The 19774-nt window shown below is 45.6% G+C and overlaps 1 protein-coding gene across 1 annotated transcript in view; it reads right to left on the bottom strand.

Moving 5' to 3' along the window:
• The window catches only part of LOC139380594 (synaptic vesicle glycoprotein 2A-like), a 49779-nt gene that overhangs the window by 16518 nt on the left and 13487 nt on the right, over positions 1-19774 (bottom strand). Inside the window, exon 2 of the mRNA XM_071123419.1 lies at positions 9488-10255. Coding sequence (XP_070979520.1) covers positions 9488-10094 — 607 coding nt within the window. The 5' untranslated portion in view covers positions 10095-10255. The remainder of the gene's footprint in view (positions 1-9487; positions 10256-19774) is intronic.

The following is a 19774-nucleotide window of genomic DNA, read 5'->3' on the forward strand; positions in this document are numbered from 1 at the left end:
AAGAGGACTAAATAGAGAGAGATAGCTAAAGAGAGTGAGAGGGCTAAATAGAGTGAAAGAACTAAATAGAGTGAGAGGACTAAATAGAGTGAGAGGACTAAATAGAGTGAGATAGCTAAATAGAGTGAGAGGGGAAAAGAGAGCGAGAGGGAAAAAGAGAGCGAGAGGGCTAAATAGAGTGAGAGGACTAAATAGAGTGAGAGGGGAAAAGAGAGCGAGAGAGAAAAAGAGAGCGAGAGGACTAAATAGAGAGTGATAGCTAAAGAGAGTGAGAGGGCTAAATAGAATGAAAGGACTAAATAGAGTGAGAGGGCTAAATAGAGTGAGAGGGGAAAAGAGAGCGATAGAGAAAAAGAGAGCGAGAGGACTAAATAGAGAGAGGTAGCTAAAGAGAGTGAGAGGGCTAAATAGAGTGAGAGGACTAAATCGAGTGAGAGGGCTAAATAGAGTGAGAGGGGAAAAGAGAGCGAGAGAGTAAAAGAGAGCGAGAGGACTAAATAGAGAGAGATAGCTAAAGAGAGTGAGAGGGCTAAATAGAGGGAGAGGGCTAAATAGAGTGAGAGCGAAAAAGAGAGTGAGAGGGCTAAATAGAGCGAGAGGGCTAAATAAAGTGAGAGGACAAAAGAGAGTGAGAGAATTAAAGAGAGTGAGAGAACTAAAGAGAGTGAGAGGGATAAAGAGAGTGAGAGGGCTAAAGAGAGTGAGAGGGCTAAAGAGAGTGAGAGAACTAAAGAGAGTGAGAGGGAAAAAGAGAGTGAGAGGGCAAAAAGAGAGTGAAGGGGCTAAAGAGAGTGAGAGGGCTAAAGAGAGTGAGAGGGCTAAAGTGAGCGAGAAGGCTAAATAGAGTGAGAGGGCTAAAGAGCGTGAGAGGCATAAAGAGAGTGAGAGGGGAAAATAGAGTGAGAGGGGAAAATAGAGTGAGAGGGCTAAATAAAAGTGAGAGTGATAAATAGAGTGAGAGTGATAAATAGAGTGAGAGGGCTATAGAGAGTGAGAGGGAAAAATAGAGTGAGAGGACTATAGAGAGTGAGAGGGCTAAAGAGAGTGAGAGGGATAAATAGAGTGAGAGGGGAAAAGAGAGCAAGAGGGAAAAGAGAGCGAGAGGGCTAAAGAGAGCGAGAGGACTAAATAGAGTGAGAGGGCTAAATAGAGTGAGAGTGATAAATAGAGTGAGAGGGGAAAAGAGAGTGAGAGTGCTAAATAGAGTGAGAGGGCTAAATAGAGTGAGAGTGCTAAATAGAGTGAGAGTGCTAAATAGAGTGAAAGGGCTAAATAGAGTGAGAGGGCTAAAGAGAGTGAGAGGGGAAAAGAGAGCGAGAGGGCTAAATAGAGCGAGAGGACTAAATAGAGAGAGATAGCTAAATAGAGTGAGAGTGCTAAATGGAGTGAGAGTGCTAAATAGAGCGAGAGGGCTAAATGGAGTGAGAGGACTAAATAGAGAGAGAAAGCTAAATGGAGTGAGAGAGCTAAATAGAGCGAGACGACTAAATAGAGAGAGATAGCTAAATAGAGTGAGTGGGCTAAATGGAGTGAGAGGACTAAATAGAGCGAGAGGACTAAATAGAGTGAGACAGCTAAATAGAGTGAGAGGGTTAAATGGAGTGAGAGGGCAAAATAGAGTGAGAGGGCTAAATAGAGTGAGAGGGATAATTAGAGTGAGAGGGAAAAAAGAGAGTGATAGCGATAAATAGAGTGAGCGTTTAAATAGTGAGCGGACTAAATAGAGTGAGAGGGCTAAATAGAGTGAGAGGGATAAATAGAGTGAGAGGACTAAATAGAGTGAGAGGGCTGAAGAGAGTGAGAGTGCTAAATAGAGTGAGAGGGAAAAAGAGAGTGATAGGGATAAATAGATTGAGCGTTTTAAATAGTGAGAGGACTAAATAGAGTGAGAGGGCTAAATAGAGTGAGAGGGTTAAATAGAGTGAGAGGGCTAAAGAGAGTGAGAGGGCTAAAGAGAGTGAGAGGGCTAAATAGAGGGAGAGGGCTAAATAGAGTGAGAGGGCTAAAGAGAGTGAGAGGGCTAAATAGAGGGAGAGGGCTAAATAGAGTGAGAGGGCTAAATAGAGTGAAAGGTAAAAAAAGAGTGAGAGGGCTAAAGAGAGTGAGAGGGCTAAAGAGAGTGAGAGGGCTAAATAGAGGGAGATGGCTAAAGAGAGTGAGAGGGCTAAATAGAGGGAGAGGGCTAAATAGAGTGAGAGGGCTAAAGAGAGTGAGAGGGCTAAATAGAGGGAGAGGGCTAAATAGAGTGAGAGGGCTAAATAGAGTGAAAGGTAAAAACAGAGTGAGAGGGCTAAAGAGTGTGAGAGGGCTAAAGAGAGTGAGAGGACTTTAGAGAGTGAGAGGGCTAAATAGAGTGAGAGGGCTAAAGAGAGTGAGAGAGCTAAATAGAGTGAAAGGAGTAAATAGAGTGAGAGGGCTAAAGAGAGTGAGAGAGCTAAATAGAGTGAGAGGAGTAAATAGAGTGAGAGGGATAAAGAGAGTGAGAGAGCTAAATAGAGTGAGAGTAAATAGAGTGAGAGGGATAAAGAGAGTGAGAGAGCTAAATAGAGTGAGAGGAGTAAATAGAGTGAGAGGGCTAAATAAAGTGCGAGGGCTAAATAGAGTGAGAGGGAAAAAGAGAGTGAGAGGACTAAATAGAGTGAGAGGGCTAAAGAGAGTGAGAGGGCAAAAGAGAGTGAGAGGGAAGGGAGTGAGAGGGCAAAAGAAAGTGAGATGGCTAAAGAGAGTGAGAGGGCAAGAGAGAGTGAGAGGGCTAAAGAGAGTGAGAGGGCTAAATAGAGTGAGAGGGCTAAAGAAAGTGAGATGGCTAAAGAGAGTGAGAGGGCTAAATAGAGTGAGAGGGCTAAAGAAAGTGAGATGGCTAAAGAGAGTGAGAGGGCAAGAGAGAGTGAGAGGGCTAAAGAGAGTGAGAGGGCTAAATAGAGTGAGAGGGCTAAATAGAGTGAGGGGGCTAAATAGAGTGAAAGGTAAAAAAAGAGTGAGAGGGCTAAAGAGAGGGAGAGGGCTAAAGAGAGTGAGACGGCTAAATAGAGGGAGAGGGCTAAATAGAGTGAGAGGGCTAAAGAGAGTGAGAGGGCTAAATAGAGGGAGAGGGCTAAATAGAGTGAGAGGGCTAAATAGAGTGAAAGGTAAAAAAAGAGTGAGAGGGCTAAAGAGAGTGAGACGGCTAAATAGAGGGAGAGGGCTAAATAGAGTGAGAGGGCTAAAGAGAGTGAGAGGGCTAAATAGAGGGAGAGGGCTAAATAGAGTGAGAGGGATAAAGAGAGTGAGAGAGCTAAATAGAGTGAGAGGAGTAAATAGAGTGAGAGGGATAAAGAGAGTGAGAGAGATAAAGAGAGTGAGAGAGCTAAATAGAGTGAGAGTAAATAGAGTGAGAGGGATAAAGTGAGTGAGAGAGCTAAATAGAGTGAGAGGAGTAAATAGAGTGAGAGGGCTAAATAAAGTGCGAGGGCTAAATAGAGTGAGAGGGAAAAAGAGAGTGAGAGGACTAAATAGAGTGAGAGGGCTAAAGAGCGTGAGAGGCATAAAGAGAGTGAGAGGGGAAAATAGAGTGAGAGGGGAAAATAGAGTGAGAGGGCTAAAGAGAGCGAGAGGACTAAATAGAGTGAGAAGGCTAAATAGAGTGAGAGTGATAAATAGAGTGAGAGTGATAAATAGAGTGAGAGGGCTATAGAGAGTGAGAGGGAAAAATAGAGTGAGATGACTATAGAGAGTGAGAGGGCTAAAGAGAGTGAGAGGGATAAATAGAGTGAGAGGGGAAAAGAGAGCGAGAGGGAAAAGAGAGCGAGAGGGCTAAAGAGAGTGAGAGGACTAAATAGAGTGAGAGGGATAAATAGAGTGAGAGTGATAAATAGAGTGAGAGGGGAAAAGAGAGTGAGAGTGCTAAATAGAGTGAGAGGGCTAAATTGAGTGAGAGGGCTAAATAGAGTGAGAGTGCTAAATAGAGTGAGAGTGCTAAATTGAGTGAAAGGGCTAAATAGAGTGAGAGGGCTAAAGAGAGGGAGAGGGCTAAATAGAGCGAGAGGACTAAATAGAGAGAGATAGCTAAATAGAGTGAGAGTGCTAAATGGAGTGAGAGTGCTAAATAGAGCGAGAGGGCTAAATGGAGTGAGAGGACTAAATAGAGAGAGAAAGCTAAATGGAGTGAGAGAGCTAAATAGAGCGAGACGACTAAATAGAGAGAGATAGCTAAATAGAGTGAGTGGGCTAAATGGAGTGAGAGGACTAAATAGAGCGAGGGGACTAAATAGAGTGAGACAGCTAAATAGAGTGAGAGGGTTAAATGGAGTGAGAGGGCAAAATAGAGTGAGAGGGCTAAATAGAGTGAGAGGGATAATTAGAGTGAGAGGGAAAAAAGAGAGTGATAGCGATAAATAGAGTGAGCGTTTAAATAGTGAGCGGACTAAATAGAGTGAGAGGGCTAAATAGAGTGAGAGGGATAAATAGAGTGAGAGGACTAAATAGAGTGAGAGGGCTGAAGAGAGTGAGAGTGCTAAATAGAGTGAGAGGGAAAAAGAGAGTGATAGGGATAAATAGATTGAGCGTTTTAAATAGTGAGAGGACTAAATAGAGTGAGAGGGCTAAATAGAGTGAGAGGGTTAAATAGAGTGAGAGGGCTAAAGAGAGTGAGAGGGCAAAAGAGAGTGAGAGGGAAGGGAGTGAGAGGGCAAAAGAAAGTGAGATGACTAAAGAGAGTGAGAGGGCAAGAGAGAGTGAGAGGGCTAAAGAGAGTGAGAGGGCTAAATAGAGGGAGAGGGCTAAATAGAGTGAGAGGGCTAAAGAGAGTGAGAGGGCTAAATAGAGGGAGAGGGCTAAATAGAGTGAGAGGGCTAAATAGAGTGAACGGTAAAAAAAGAGTGAGAGGGCTAAAGAGAGTGAGAGGGCTAAAGAGAGTGAGAGGGCTAAATAGAGGGAGAGGGCTAAAGAGAGTGAGAGGGCTAAATAGAGGGAGAGGGCTAAATAGAGTGAGAGGGCTAAAGAGAGTGAGAGGGCTAAATAGAGGGAGAGGGCTAAATAGAGTGAGAGGGCTAAATAGAGTGAAAGGTAAAAAAAGAGTGAGAGGGCTAAAGAGTGTGAGAGGGCTAAAGAGAGTGAGAGGACTTTAGAGAGTGAGAGGGCTAAATAGAGTGAGAGGGCTAAAGAGAGTGAGAGAGCTAAATAGAGTGAAAGGAGTAAATAGAGTGAGAGGGCTAAAGAGAGTGAGAGAGCTAAATAGAGTGAGAGGAGTAAATAGAGTGAGAGGGATAAAGAGAGTGAGAGAGCTAAATAGAGTGAGAGTAAATAGAGTGAGAGGGATAAAGAGAGTGAGAGAGCTAAATAGAGTGAGAGGAGTAAATAGAGTGAGAGGGCTAAAGAGCGTGAGAGGCATAAAGAGAGTGAGAGGGGAAAATAGAGTGAGAGGGGAAAATAGAGTGAGAGGGCTAAAGAGAGCGAGAGGACTAAAGAGAGCGAGAGGACTAAATAGAGTGAGAGGGCTAAATAGAGTGAGAGTGATAAATAGAGTGAGAGTGATAAATAGAGTGAGAGGGCTATAGAGAGTGAGAGGGAAAAATAGAGTGAGAGGACTATAGAGAGTGAGAGGGCTAAAGAGAGTGAGAGGGATAAATAGAGTGAGAGGGGAAAAGAGAGCGAGAGGGAAAAGAGAGCGAGAGGGCTAAAGAGAGCGAGAGGACTAAATAGAGTGAGAGGGCTAAATAGAGTGAGAGGGGAAAAGAGAGTGAGAGTGCTAAATAGAGTGAGAGGGCTAAATAGAGTGAGAGGGCTAAATAGAGTGAGAGTGCTAAATAGAGTGAGAGTGCTAAATAGAGTGAGAGTGCTAAATAGAGTGAAAGGGCTAAATAGAGTGAGAGGGCTAAAGAGAGTGAGAGGGGAAAAGAGAGCGAGAGGGCTAAATAGAGCGAGAGGACTAAATAGAGAGAGATAGCTAAATAGAGTGAGAGTGCTAAATGGAGTGAGAGTGCTAAATAGAGCGAGAGGGCTAAATGGAGTGAGAGGACTAAATAGAGAGAGAAAGCTAAATGGAGTGAGAGAGCTAAATAGAGCGAGAGGACTAAATAGAGAGAGATAGCTAAATAGAGTGAGTGGGCTAAATGGAGTGAGAGGACTAAATAGAGCGAGAGGACTAAATAGAGTGAGACGGCTAAATAGAGTGAGAGGGTTAAATGGAGTGAGAGGGCTAATTAGAGTGAGAGGGAAAAAAGAGAGTGATAGCGATAAATAGAGTGAGCGTTTAAATAGTGAGCGGACTAAATAGAGTGAGAGGGCTAAATAGAGTGAGAGGGATAAATAGAGTGAGAGGACTAAATAGAGTGAGAGGGCTGAAGAGAGTGAGAGTGCTAAATAGAGTGAGAGGGAAAAAGAGAGTGATAGGGATAAATAGATTGAGCGTTTTAAATAGTGAGAGGACTAAATAGAGTGAGAGGGCTAAATAGAGTGAGAGGGTTAAATAGAGTGAGAGGGCTAAAGAGAGTGAGAGGGCAAAAGAGAGTGAGAGGGAAAGGGAGTGAGAGGGCAAAAGAAAGTGAGATGGCTAAAGAGAGTGAGAGGGCAAGAGAGAGTGAGAGGGCTAAAGAGAGTGAGAGGGCTAAATAGAGGGAGAGGTCTAAATAGAGTGAGAGGGCTAAAGAGAGTGAGAGGGCTAAATAGAGGGAGAGGGCTAAATAGAGTGAGAGGGCTAAATAGAGTGAAAAGTAAAAAAAGAGTGAGAGGGCTAAAGAGAGTGAGAGGGCTAAAGAGAGTGAGAGGGCTAAATAGAGGGAGAGGGCTAAAGAGAGTGAGAGGGCTAAATAGAGGGAGAGGGCTAAATAGAGTGAGAGGGCTAAAGAGAGTGAGAGGGCTAAATAGAGGGAGAGGGCTAAATAGAGTGAGAGGGCTAAATAGAGGGAGAGGGCTAAATAGAGTGAGATGGCTAAATAGAGTGAAAGGTAAAAAAAAGAGTGAGAGGGCTAAAGAGAGTGAGAGGGCTAAAGAGAGTGAGAGGACTTTAGAGAGTGAGAGGGCTAAATAGAGTGAGACGGCTAAATAGAGTGAGAGGGTTAAATGGAGTGAGAGGGCAAAATAGAGTGAGAGGGCTAAATAGAGTGAGAGGGCTAATTAGAGTGAGAGGGAAAAAAGAGAGTGATAGCGATAAATAGAGTGAGCGTTTAAATAGTGAGCGGACTAAATAGAGTGAGAGGGCTAAATAGAGTGAGAGGGATAAATAGAGTGAGAGGACTAAATAGAGTGAGAGGGCTGAAGAGAGTGAGAGTGCTAAATAGAGTGAGAGGGAAAAAGAGAGTGATAGGGATAAATAGATTGAGCGTTTTAAATAGTGAGAGGACTAAATAGAGTGAGAGGGCTAAATAGAGTGAGAGGGTTAAATAGAGTGAGAGGGCTAAAGAGAGTGAGAGGGCAAAAGAGAGTGAGAGGGAAAGGGAGTGAGAGGGAAAAAGAAAGTGAGATGGCTAAAGAGAGTGAGAGGGCAAGAGAGAGTGAGAGGGCTAAAGAGAGTGAGAGGGCTAAATAGAGGGAGAGGGCTAAATAGAGTGAGAGGGCTAAAGAGAGTGAGAGGGCTAAATAGAGGGAGAGGGCTAAATAGAGTGAGAGGGCTAAATAGAGTGAAAAGTAAAAAAAGAGTGAGAGGGCTAAAGAGAGTGAGAGGGCTAAAGAGAGTGAGAGGGCTAAATAGAGGGAGAGGGCTAAAGAGAGTGAGAGGGCTAAATAGAGGGAGAGGGCTAAATAGAGTGAGAGGGCTAAAGAGAGTGAGAGGGCTAAATAGAGGGAGAGGGCTAAATAGAGTGAGAGGGCTAAATAGAGGGAGAGGGCTAAATAGAGTGAGAGGGCTAAATAGAGTGAAAGGTAAAAAAAAGAGTGAGAGGGCTAAAGAGAGTGAGAGGGCTAAAGAGAGTGAGAGGACTTTAGAGAGTGAGAGGGCTAAATAGAGTGAGAGGGCTAAAGAGAGTGAGAGAGCTAAATAGAGTGAAAGGAGTAAATAGAGTGAGAGGGCTAAAGAGAGTGAGAGAGCTAAATAGAGTGAGAGGAGTAAATAGAGTGAGAGGGATAAAGAGAGTGAGAAAGCTAAATAGAGTGAGAGTAAATAGAGTGAGAGGGATAAAGAGAGTGAGAGAGCTAAATAGAGTGAGAGGAGTAAATAGAGTGAGAGGGCTAAATAAAGTGCGAGGGCTAAATAGAGTGAGAGGGAAAAAGAGAGTGAGAGGACTAAATAGAGTGAAAGGGCTAAAGAGAGTGAGAGGGCAAAAGAGAGTGAGAGGGAAGGGAGTGAGAGGGCAAAAGAAAGTGAGATGGCTAAAGAGAGTGAGAGGGCTAAATAGAGTGAGAGGGCTAAAGAAAGTGAGATGGCTAAAGAGAGTGAGAGGGCAAGAGAGAGTGAGAGGGCTAAAGAGAGTGAGAGGGCTAAATAGAGTGAGAGGGCTAAATAGAGTGAGGGGGCTAAATAGAGTGAAAGGTAAAAAAAGAGTGAGAGGGCTAAAGAGAGTGAGAGGGCTAAAGAGAGTGAGACGGCTAAATAGAGGGAGAGGGCTAAATAGAGTGAGAGGGCTAAAGAGAGTGAGAGGGCTAAATAGAGGGAGAGGGCTAAATAGAGTGAGAGGGCTAAATAGAGTGAAAGGTAAAAAAAGAGTGAGAGGGCTAAAGAGAGTGAGAGGGCTAAATAGAGTGAGAGGGCTAAAGAAAGTGAGATGGCTAAAGAGAGTGAGAGGGCTAAATAGAGTGAGAGGGCTAAAGAAAGTGAGATGGCTAAAGAGAGTGAGAGGGCAAGAGAGAGTGAGAGGGCTAAAGAGAGTGAGAGGGCTAAATAGAGTGAGAGGGCTAAATAGAGTGAGGGGGCTAAATAGAGTGAAAGGTAAAAAAAGAGTGAGAGGGCTAAAGAGAGTGAGAGGGCTAAAGAGAGTGAGACGGCTAAATAGAGGGAGAGGGCTAAATAGAGTGAGAGGGCTAAAGAGAGTGAGAGGGCTAAATAGAGGAAGAGGGCTAAATAGAGTGAGAGGGCTAAATAGAGTGAAAGGTAAAAAAAGAGTGAGAGGGCTAAAGAGAGTGAGAGGGCTAAAGAGAGTGAGAGGACTTTAGAGAGTGAGAGGGCTAAATAGAGTGAGAGGGCTAAAGAGAGTGAGAGAGCTAAATAGAGTGAAAGGAGTAAATAGAGTGAGAGGGCTAAAGAGAGTGAGAGAGCTAAATAGAGTGAGAGGAGTAAATAGAGTGAGAGGGATAAAGAGAGTGAGAGAGATAAAGAGAGTGAGAGAGCTAAATAGAGTGAGAGTAAATAGAGTGAGAGGGCTAAATAGAGTGAGAGGAGTAAATAGAGTGAGAGGGCTAAATAAAGTGCGAGGGCTAAATAGAGTGAGAGGGAAAAAGAGAGTGAGAGGACTAAATAGAGTGAGAAGACTACATATCGAATAAACAAGGAGGAAAAGACAGATAAGGGAACCGGAATAGAGAGAGTGTAATACATTTAGAATAATCGACAGCAGGCTGGCCATTAGAACCATCTTACCCAACATGCCCTTGCTTTCCTCTGACAGACACATGTCCTTCTCTGCGCTGGGCAGCACAAAGCCCACCACGAAGATCTCCACACCGTCCGCCATCAGCGCCAGCCCCAGAACAAAGTACAGCGTCCACTGGAACTTCCCATGGCCACACTCCTGCAGGATGGTCTCGTACTGCTGGGCCAGCTCCTCCTGATCCTTCCTCCTCTCCGCCTCGAACTGGGCCAGGTCCCTAATCTGAGCTTGGGGGGCAATTCCGTCCACCGGAACCGTTTTTCCGGACTCTGCCCGGGGGATTCCCTGATACTCGCCCTCGTAGATCTCATCGTCTTCGTCGTGACCTTCCGTGGAGTCGCTGTGGCCGCCCTCGTCGTCGTTGGCCCGGCTGTCGTTGCGGTAGTAGCCGTCGCCATCTTGGCTCTGCTGCACGGGGTAGTCGTCATCGTCGTCCTCTTCCTCGAAGCGCTTGTACGAGCGCTTGGTGTACTCGTCTGCCATTTTGTCCACGCTGCGGCCCACCTTCTTGCCCGCCTGCTTCTTCACCACCTTGGCGATGTCTTTGGCGCCGCGGATGAAGTCCTGCCGTCCGTCTCGTCCATAGCCGTCGTCCATCTTGGCTCTGGCGGTGAGGTTGGTTGCTGCTAGGAATGGGAGATATCAGGAGTGGCACAAGAGCATGGGTGTGAACTGGGGATCTCTGTGGATCTGGAATTCAGCGCCACGGACAGCTCTTCTATCAGCTACAGCCAGAATATTTTCCTCCAAATTGAGACCTGGAATGAAAGAGAGGATTCTGTTAGAACGGCACCTCCAACACTGTGGACAGACACTACGCAGCATCAACTGTCCATCGCAGTTCTCACTCATTCTCACTCCAACTTCCAATCAAGAAATACAAACGATGATGTTTCCATACTGTTCCAATTTTCACAAGAGTATACACCTGCGTCTGTACATGACAGCTGGCCGGTGGCACCTTAATTGGGAGGATGGGCTCATAGTAATGGCTTGAACGGATAAATGGAATGGTATCGGACACATCAAACACGTGTTTGATACCATTCCATTCACTCCATTCCAGCAATTATTATGATCCATCCTGCCTCCTGTACTGCACATGCCACAGAAAGCCAAACTCAAGTGAAGTCAGTAACCGCATGGAGGTTCTCAATACCTGTATTCATGGTTCTCAACAAATGGCCTTATTCCTATGGCTGAACCCAGTCAGCCCACCTTATCTGACCTAATGTAATGTCCTTAATAAGTGGACATGACAGCTTTAAGTAGAAAACGACAGAAGAGCTCTTGTTCAAACTCAGTGGCCTACATTGATTGAGCACCAGTTATCTCATAGGTCTCTCCCAGCCCATCCACAGGTCACAGCATGGCATTTCCAATGGCTCTCGGCTTGAATCAAACCTTCAAGGGAACATACTGCTACACTGACGGCCCAGTTAGGAGCACTGCAATTACATTTGTTCCCAGGAAGTCTATAAAGAGACATTATTACTTCCTGTCTGACAATCTGGAGAATGGGGTGATATAAGCCTATATGTCTAGCAGATGAATGTATTAATATGATGAGCTACAGTAGGCTATTAGGTAACACTACCAGTTTCTTTTGGGAGATAGCTTAGTCCTTCAGCGATATCACTTTAAAATCATCTTGTGGTATTCAGTGAACTGATGTGACGTGGCAATAATGTTTTCTTAGTTTGTCTAGTGTCTGTCTAGTGTGGTCTAGTGTGGTCCAGTATGTGTCTAGTGAGTGTCTAGCGTGTGTCTAGTATGGTCTTCTGTGGTCTAGTATGTGTCAGGTGAGTGTCTAGTGAATGTCTAGTGAGTGTCTAGTGTGTGTCTAGTATGGTCTTGTGTGGTCTAGTATGTGTCAGGTGAGTGTCTAGTGAGTGTCTAGTGTGTGTCTAGTGTGTGTCTATTGAGTGTCTAGTGAGTGTCTAGTGAGTGTCTAGTGAGTGTCTAGTGTATATCCAGTGTGTGTCTAGTGAGTGTCTAGTGTGGTCTAGTGAGTGTCTGGTGAGTGTCTTGTATGGTCTTGTGTGGTCTAATATGTGTCAGGTGAGTGTCTAGTGAGTGTCTAGTGTGTTTCTAGTGTGTGTCTAGTGTGTGTCTATTGAGTGTCGAGTGTGTGTCTAGTGAGTGTCTAGTGAGTGTCTAGTGAGTGTCTAGTGTGTGTCCAGTGTGAGTCTAGTGTGAGTCTAGTGAGTGTCTAGTGTGGTCTAGTGTGGTCTAGTGAGTCTCTGGTGAGTGTCTAGTATGGTCTTGTGTGGTCTAGTATGTGTCAGGTGAGTGTCTAGTGAGTGTCTAGTGTGTTTCTAGTGTGTGTCTAGTGTGTGTCTATTGTGTGTCTAGTTTTCACATCAAGGATCCTTGGAGGATCATATTAACTCCACCCTACCTGATACCCTAGACCCACTCCAATTTGCTTACCGCCCCAATAAGTCCACAGACGACGCAATCGCCATCACACTGCACACTGCCCTAACCTATCTGGACGAGAGGAATACCTATGTAAGAATGCTGTTCATTGACTACAGCTCAGCATTTAACACCATTGTACCCTGTAAACTCGTCAATAAGCTCGAGACCCTGGGTCTCAACCCCGCCCTGTGCAACTGGGTCCTGGACTTTCTGACAGGTCGCCCCCAGCTGGTGAGGGTAGGAAACAACATCTCCACCCCGCTGATCCTCAACACTGGGGCCCCACAAGGGTTTGTTCTCAGCCCTCTCCTGTACTCCCTGTTCACCCATGACTACGTGGCCATGCACGCCTTCAACTCAATCATCAAGTTTGCAGACAACACTCCAGTGGTAGGCTTGATTACCAACAACGACAAGACGGCCTACAGGGAGGAGGGGAGTGTGGTGTCAGGAAAATAACCTCTCACTCAACGTCAATAATACAAAGGAGATGATCGTGGACTTCAGGAAACAGCCGAGGGAACATCCCCCCCATCCACAATGACGGGACAGTAGTAGAGAAGGTGGAACGTTTTAAGTTGCTCGGTGTATACATCACGGACAAACTAAAATGGTCCACTCACACTGACAGTATGGTGAAGAAGGTGCAACAGTGCCTCTTCGTCCTCAGGAATTTGGCTAGTCACCTAAATCATTCACAAACTTTTACAGATGCACAATCGAGAGCATCCTGTCGGGCTGTGTCACCGTCTGGTACGGAAACTGCTCCGCCCACAACCGCAAGGCTCTCCAGAGGATAGTGCGGTCTGCACAACACATCACCAGGGGCAAACGACCTGCCCTCCAGGGTACCTACAGCATCCGATGTCACAGAAAGGCCAATCATCAAGGAAAACAACCATCCGAGCCACTGCCTGTTCACCCTGCTATCATCCAGAAGGCGAGGTCAGTAAAGGTGCATCAAAGCTGGGACCGAGAGACTGAAAAACAGCTTCTATCTCAAGGCCATCAGACTGTTAAACAGACATCACTAACATAGAGTGGCTGCTGCCAACATACAGACTGAAATCTCGGGCCACTTTAATCAGTCTAATAAATTGATTTATTAAAGGAATCACTAGTCACTTTAAATATGCCCACTTTAACAATGACTACATATCCACATTACTCATCTCATATGTACACTACCGTTCAAAAGTTTGTGGTCACTTAGAAATGTCCTTGTTTTTGAAAGAAAAGCACATTTTTTGTCCATTAAAATAACATCAAATTGATCGGAAATACAGTGTAGACATTGTTAATGTTGTAAATGACTATTGTAGCTGGAAACTGCAGTTTTTTTAATGGATTATCTACATAGGCGTACAGAGGCCCATTATCAGCAACCATCACTCCTGTGTTCCAATGGCACGTTGTGTTCCAATGACCAGTTGGATGAGCTAACACAACGTGCCATTAGAAAACCCTTTTGCAATTATGTTAACGCAGCTGAAAACTGTTGTTCTGATTAAAGAAGCAAGAAAACTGGCCTTCTTTAGACTAGTTGAGTATCTGGAGCATCAGCATTTTGGGGTTCGATTACAGGCTCAAAATGGCCAGAAACAGTGTGCGCACACTGTTCATGGCTCTACACCATTAGAGCGAGACCAGCTGCGCTTGGCCCGCGACTGGAAAATGTTAGCTGACATTGGCCGGCAACTTGTGTTTCCTCCGGAGATCGCAACCACCACCCTAAGACCTGACATGGTGCTCTGGTCCCGTTCGCTCAATAAGGTCTTCATCATTGAGCTCACAGTACCCTGGGAGGACTCAGTAGATGAGGCTTATGAGCGAAAACATCTGCGCTATGCTGATCTAGCTGCCGAAGCACGGCATCATGGCTGGAACACAGAAGTCCGACCAGTGGAGGTGGGCTGCAGAGGTTTTGTGGCAACATCTACAACCAGACTGCTTAGAGACCTGGGAATTAAGGGCCAGAGCCAGCGTTCGGCAATCAAAGCTGTATCGGAGGCGGCAGAAGGCAGCAGTCAGTGGCTCTGGATGAAGAGGAAAGACCCCAGCTGGGCCCCGAAGTGAGAGGGCCAGGAGGTATGCGGTCAACAATGCTTGACTCAGGGAGGAGGACGCCCCTGCCATGCATAGTCCCATGGGATGTTAGCTATCAACAACAAGGCAACTCCTATGACTAATTGGGAATGGGACGCAAGCGTAGGATTGATCACCCTGTCGCTGGCCGCCTTTGGGGAGGGTGTATAGTGTGAAAGGCCGAAACACCCTAGGAACCAAAGGTACACTACTGACGATGCGCTCCCCAAATTTCACCACGCTCACTGTTCATTAACTCTTGGAAGTGCTTGCACAAAGGATAGTGACATCTCATCCTGTGTTCTTGGAATCTGTATTCAATACCATCTACTGCATCTTGCTTATGCCGCTCGGCCATCACTCATCCATATATTTATATGTACATAGTGTGTGTCTAGTGTGTGTCTAGTGAGTGTCAAGTGAGTGTCTAGTGAGTGTCTAGTGAGTGTCTAGTGAGTGTCTAGTGTGTGTCTAGTGAGTGTCTAGTGAGTGTCTAGTGAGTGTCTAGTGAGTGTCTAGTGTTTGTCTAGTGAGTGTCTAGTGAGTGTCTAGTGTGTGTCTAGTGAGTGTCTAGTGAGTGTCTAGTGAGTGTCTAGTGAGTGTCTAGTGTGTGTCTAGTGAGTGTCTAGTGTGTGTCTAGTGAGTGTCTAGTGTTTGTCTAGTGAGTGTCTAGTGAGTGTCTAGTGTGTGTCTAGTGAGTGTCTAGTGAGTGTCTAGTGTGTGTCTAGTGAGTGCCTAGTGTGTGTCTAGTGAGTGTCTAGTGATTGTCTAGTGTGTGTCTAGTGAGTGTCTAGTGAGTGTCTAGTGAGTGTCTAGTGAGTGTCTAGTGTGTGTCTAGTGAGTGTCTAGTGTGTGTCTAGTGAGTGTCTAGTGTGTGTCTAGTGAGTGTCTAGTGTGTGTCTAGTGAGTGTCTAGTGTGTGTCTAGTGTGTGTCTAGTGTGTGTCTAGTGAGTGTCTAGTGTGTGTCTAGTGTGTGTCTAGTGTGTGTCTAGTGAGTGTCTAGTGAGTGTCTAGTGAGTGTCTAGTGAGTGTCTAGTGAGTGTGGCCCCTTTTTCACATTTCCTTCCCTATTTTTTCCTTTTTCTCCACTCATCTCAGCCTCTTTCTCTATTACCGTTCTCCTTCCCTGTCTTCCTCCTCTCTCCTTTCTCCATCCTTCATCTCTTTCCCTCTTGTCATTCTCCCCCTCTCCTCACACTCATTCTCTGTCACTCCTTCCCTATCTCTGTTTCTCTCTCTCCCTCCCCCGGCTCTCTCTCTCTCTCTCTGTTATTTGTGGGTAAGGATAATTGGTTCTCAGCTTCACTCTGTTCTTTCTGTTGTGTATTCCTCTCCTCGTGGCCCTATCAGCAACGCTAACCTGACTGGGCTGTGCCGTTTAACCTCCCAGAGTCTCTCTGCTCCTGCTAGAGTCTCCAGAGATAGCAGGCAGGTTAAACCTTGACCCGGAGAACAAGGCCGACAGAAAAAAGGCCAGTCTAAATCTGGCAGCTGAGTGGTCTGCTATTTTCCCTGCACCTCTGTCACCATTAACACACGCAGGTCCGTCTAATTTGTCTCACAGGGGAATACAGCAATACAGCCAAGGGAAACAGATGCAGTCAGATTGTCAGATTACTATACAGTATCTTTAGAGAGAAAGTGTGCGCACACTGTTCATTGAAATCCCGGCACAATATATAGCCCAGACTACTATACAACCTTAAATATGATGTTTCTTTAGTGAATACTAATTTGATTATCTCAGAAATGTGACTGTATGCTGTTAGTTTGATAATAACACCCATCTGAAATGGTGGTGTGTAGGAGACAGTGTGAAGCTGATCCCTTGATAGAGTGGTGTTGGTGCCCACTGTGGCTGCCTAGTGCTATTGGATTCTCTGGCCCTTTAAAGAGGAGGAGACACAGCAGGAGAAGAGAACAGGCCTCAGGGAGGATCCATAGACCATAGCTGAACCCAATGACCATGCACACACTCTGAAATAATGTAACAGTCCCCACCTTTCTTTGGTTAGTGGCCCCCCTTTTATCTGTTAACACTATTTTACAGTGCTATTTCAGCTTGTACCTGTTATACAAGGGGTACTCTCTGGTGCTGGGATTCAGTACCTGGTACCTAAAAGGCACATACGTAACTACCAAGTCAACTGTGTAACAGGCTACTATTACAGCCTTACCAAACAGACTACTCCCTGTACTGTATTAGAAGTGTCCTGGTTAAGTAGCATGAGATCAGATGGGATAGAAACTGGAGGAGATGAGGGAAGGGGCTGGGGGGGGGTGGAGGGCTGGGGAACAGCTCACACAACAGACTGGCAGAGATCACTGAACCCAAAGGTCTTCTGGGAAGACTGGGTTTCCAAGAAACACTCACTTAGACTGAAAATGAACCCCGGAAACAACAGCCGCTATATCAGTCATCTATGACCTCTGTCTTTTCTACCAAGTCAATATAGTGTGGCTATATACAGGGGGTACCGGCCATTTGATTAGATGTTCAGGAGTCTTATGGTTTGGGGGTAGAAGCTGTTTAGAAGCCTCATGGACCTAGACTTGGCGCTCTGGTACCATTTGCCGTGCGGTAGCAGAGAGACAGTCTATGACTAGGGTGGCTGGAGTCTTCCTCTGACACCGCCTGGTATAGAGGTCCTGGATGGCAGGACGCTTGGCTGCGGTGATGTACTGGGCAGTATGCACTACCCTCTGTAATGCCTTGCGGTTGGAGGCCGAGCAGTTGCCATACCAGGCAGTGATGCAACCCGTCAGGATGCTCTTGATGGTGCAGCTGTAAAACCTTTTGAAGATCTGAGGACCCATGCCCCCAAAAAAATTATCCTGAGGGGGAATAGGTTTTGTCGTGCCCTCTTCACGACTGTCTGGTGTGCTTGGACCATGTTAGTTTGTTGGTGATGTGGACGCCAAGGAACTTGAAGCTGTCAACCTGCTCCACTACAGCCCTGTCGATGAGAAAGGGGGCGTGCTTGGTCCTCCTTTTCCTGTAGTCCACAATCATCTCCTTCGTCTTGATCACATTTCACTGTTGTCGGTGATCAGGCCTACCACTGTTCTGTCATCGGCAAACTTAATGATGGTGTTGGAGTCGTGTCTGACCGTGCAGTCATGAGTGAACAGGGAGTACAGGAGGGGACTGAGCACGCACCCCTGAGGGGCCCCCGTGTCAAAATCAAATTTATTTATATAGCCCTTCTTACATCAGCTGATTTATCAAAGTGCTGTACAGAAACCCAGCCTAAAACCCCAAACAGCAAGCAATGCAGGTGTAGAAGCACGGTGGCTAGGAAAAACTCCCTAGAAAGGCCAAAACCTAGGAAGAAACCTAGAGAGGAACCAAGCTATGAGGGGTGGCCAGTCCTCTTCCTGCTGTGCTGGGTGGAGGATCAGCGTGGCGGATGTGTTGTTACCTACCCTTGCCACCTAGGGGTCGGCCCGTCAGGAAGTCCAGGATCCAGTTGCAGAGGGAGGTGTTTAGTCCCAGGGTCCTTAGCTTAGTGATGATCTTTGAGAGCACGATGGTGTTGAACTCTGAGCTGTGGTCAATGAACAGCATTCTCACATACAGGTGTTCCTTTTGTCCAGGTGTGAAAGGGCAGTGTGCCGAGCAATAGAGATTTCATAATCTGTGGATCTGTTGGTGCGGTATGCAAATTGGAGTGAGTCTAGGGTTTCTGGGATAATGCTGTTGATGTGAGCCATGACCAGCCTTTCAAAGCATTTCATGGCTACAGACGTGAGTGCTACGGGTGGGTAGTCATTTGACAGGTTAACGTAGTGTTCTTGGGCACAGGGACTATGGTGGTCTGCTTGAAACATGTTGGTACTACAGACTCAGACAGGGAGAGGTTGAAAATGTCATGAAGACACTTGCCAGTTCGTCAGCGCATGCTGGTAATCCATCTAGCCCTGCGGCCTTGTGAATGTTGACCTGTTTAAAGGTCTTACTCACATCGGCTGCGTAGTACGATTCAATCTTAGTCCTGTATTGATGCTTTGCCTGTTAGATGGTTCGTCGGAGAGCATAGTGGGATTTCTAATAAGCTTCCGGGTTAGAGTCCCACTCCTTGAAAGCTGCAGCTCTACCCTTTAGCTCAGTGTGAATGTTGCCTGTAATCCATGGCTTCTGGTTGGGGTATGTACGTACAGTCACTGTGGGGACGTCATCATCGATTAACTTATTGATGAAGCGAGTGAGTGAATTGGTGTACTCCTCAATACCATCGGATGAATCCCCAAACATATTCCAGTCTGTGCTAGCAAAACAGTCCTTTAGTTTAGCATCAGCTTCATCTGACCACTTTTCAATAGACAGAGTCACTGGTGCTTCCTGCTTTAATTTTTGCTTGTAAGCAGAAATCAGGAGGATAAAATGAAGGTCAGATTTGCCAAATGGAGGGCGAGGGAGAGCTTTGTACGTGTCTCTGTGTGTGGAGTAAAGGTGGTAAAGGAGTAAAGGTCCCTCTGGTTGCACATTTAACATGCTGATAGAAATTAGGTCAAACTGATTTAAGTTTCCCTGCATTAAAGTATCCAGCCACTAGGAGCGCCACCTCTGGATGAGCGGTTTCCTATTTTCTTATGGCAGTATACAGCTCATTGAGTGCGGTTTTAGAGCCAGCATCGGTCTGTGGTGGTATATAGACAGCTACGACAAATACAGATGAAAACTCTCTAGGTAGATAGTGTGGTCTACATCTTATCATGAGATACTCTACCTCAGGCAAGCAAAACCTTGAGGCTTCCTTAGATATCGTGCACCAGCTGTTGTTTACAAATATACATAGGAATTCGCCCCATGTCTTACCAGAGACTGCTGTTCTATCCTGCTGATAGAGTGTATAACCCGCCAGCGGTATGTTATTAATGTCGTCGTTCAGCCACGACTCTGTCAAACATAAGATATTACAGTTTTTGAAGTCCCGTTGGTAGTATATATGTGCTTTCAGTTCATCCCATTTATTTTCCAGCGATTGAACGTTGGATAACAGTACGGATGTCAAAGGCAGATTAGCCACCCGTCGCTTGATCCTCACAAGGCACCCCGATCTCTTTCTGCAAAACCTCTCTTTTTTTTCTCTCCTGCAAATGATGGGGATGAGGGCCTGTTCGGATGTTTGGAGCATATCCCATCCGACTCATTAAAACAAAATTCTTCATCCAATTTGAGGTGAATAATCGCTGTTCTGATGTCCAGAAGCTCTTTTCGGTCATAAGAGATGGTAGCAGCAACATTACGTACAAAATAAGTCACAAAGGCTTCCATTAGCAGATACTGTGACACTGAAACATGGTTGCATGTCAAGGTAAATGATTTAGATTGCATTGAATTGCATGTTAATATTCTCTACATATCATGTCCTCTCCTTGTTCGCTGCTGGGCTAATATAGGCCAGAATGTTGTATGTGGATTTGCTTCATCTACTTCACACGGTAAAGTGTGCATTAGGTGCCACCAGAGTGGTACATAGAAACCTGATTTCCATATAAATGGCAGTGAGTGAGATGGCCCCTACTGGCCCTTGAAATCCCTGCCTCTGAGTCAGACCCTATCTGCTAGCTACAGATGTTCTTTTGCTGCTGAGAATTTTCCTGCACAGCATGAAATGCAAACTTGTAGTGTATTTGAGTTTTAAAACGGCTTCTAAAGTTTGTAAATTCCACTTTGAAATTTCAGACTTGATTTGCCCTTACGAAAAAATGTATCAACCCCTACAAAAATGTCCATTAATTAATTATAATCTGCATAATAATTT

This window comes from Oncorhynchus clarkii, chromosome 2 (assembly GCF_045791955.1).
Source record: "Oncorhynchus clarkii lewisi isolate Uvic-CL-2024 chromosome 2, UVic_Ocla_1.0, whole genome shotgun sequence".
Lineage (NCBI taxonomy): Eukaryota > Metazoa > Chordata > Actinopteri > Salmoniformes > Salmonidae > Oncorhynchus > Oncorhynchus clarkii.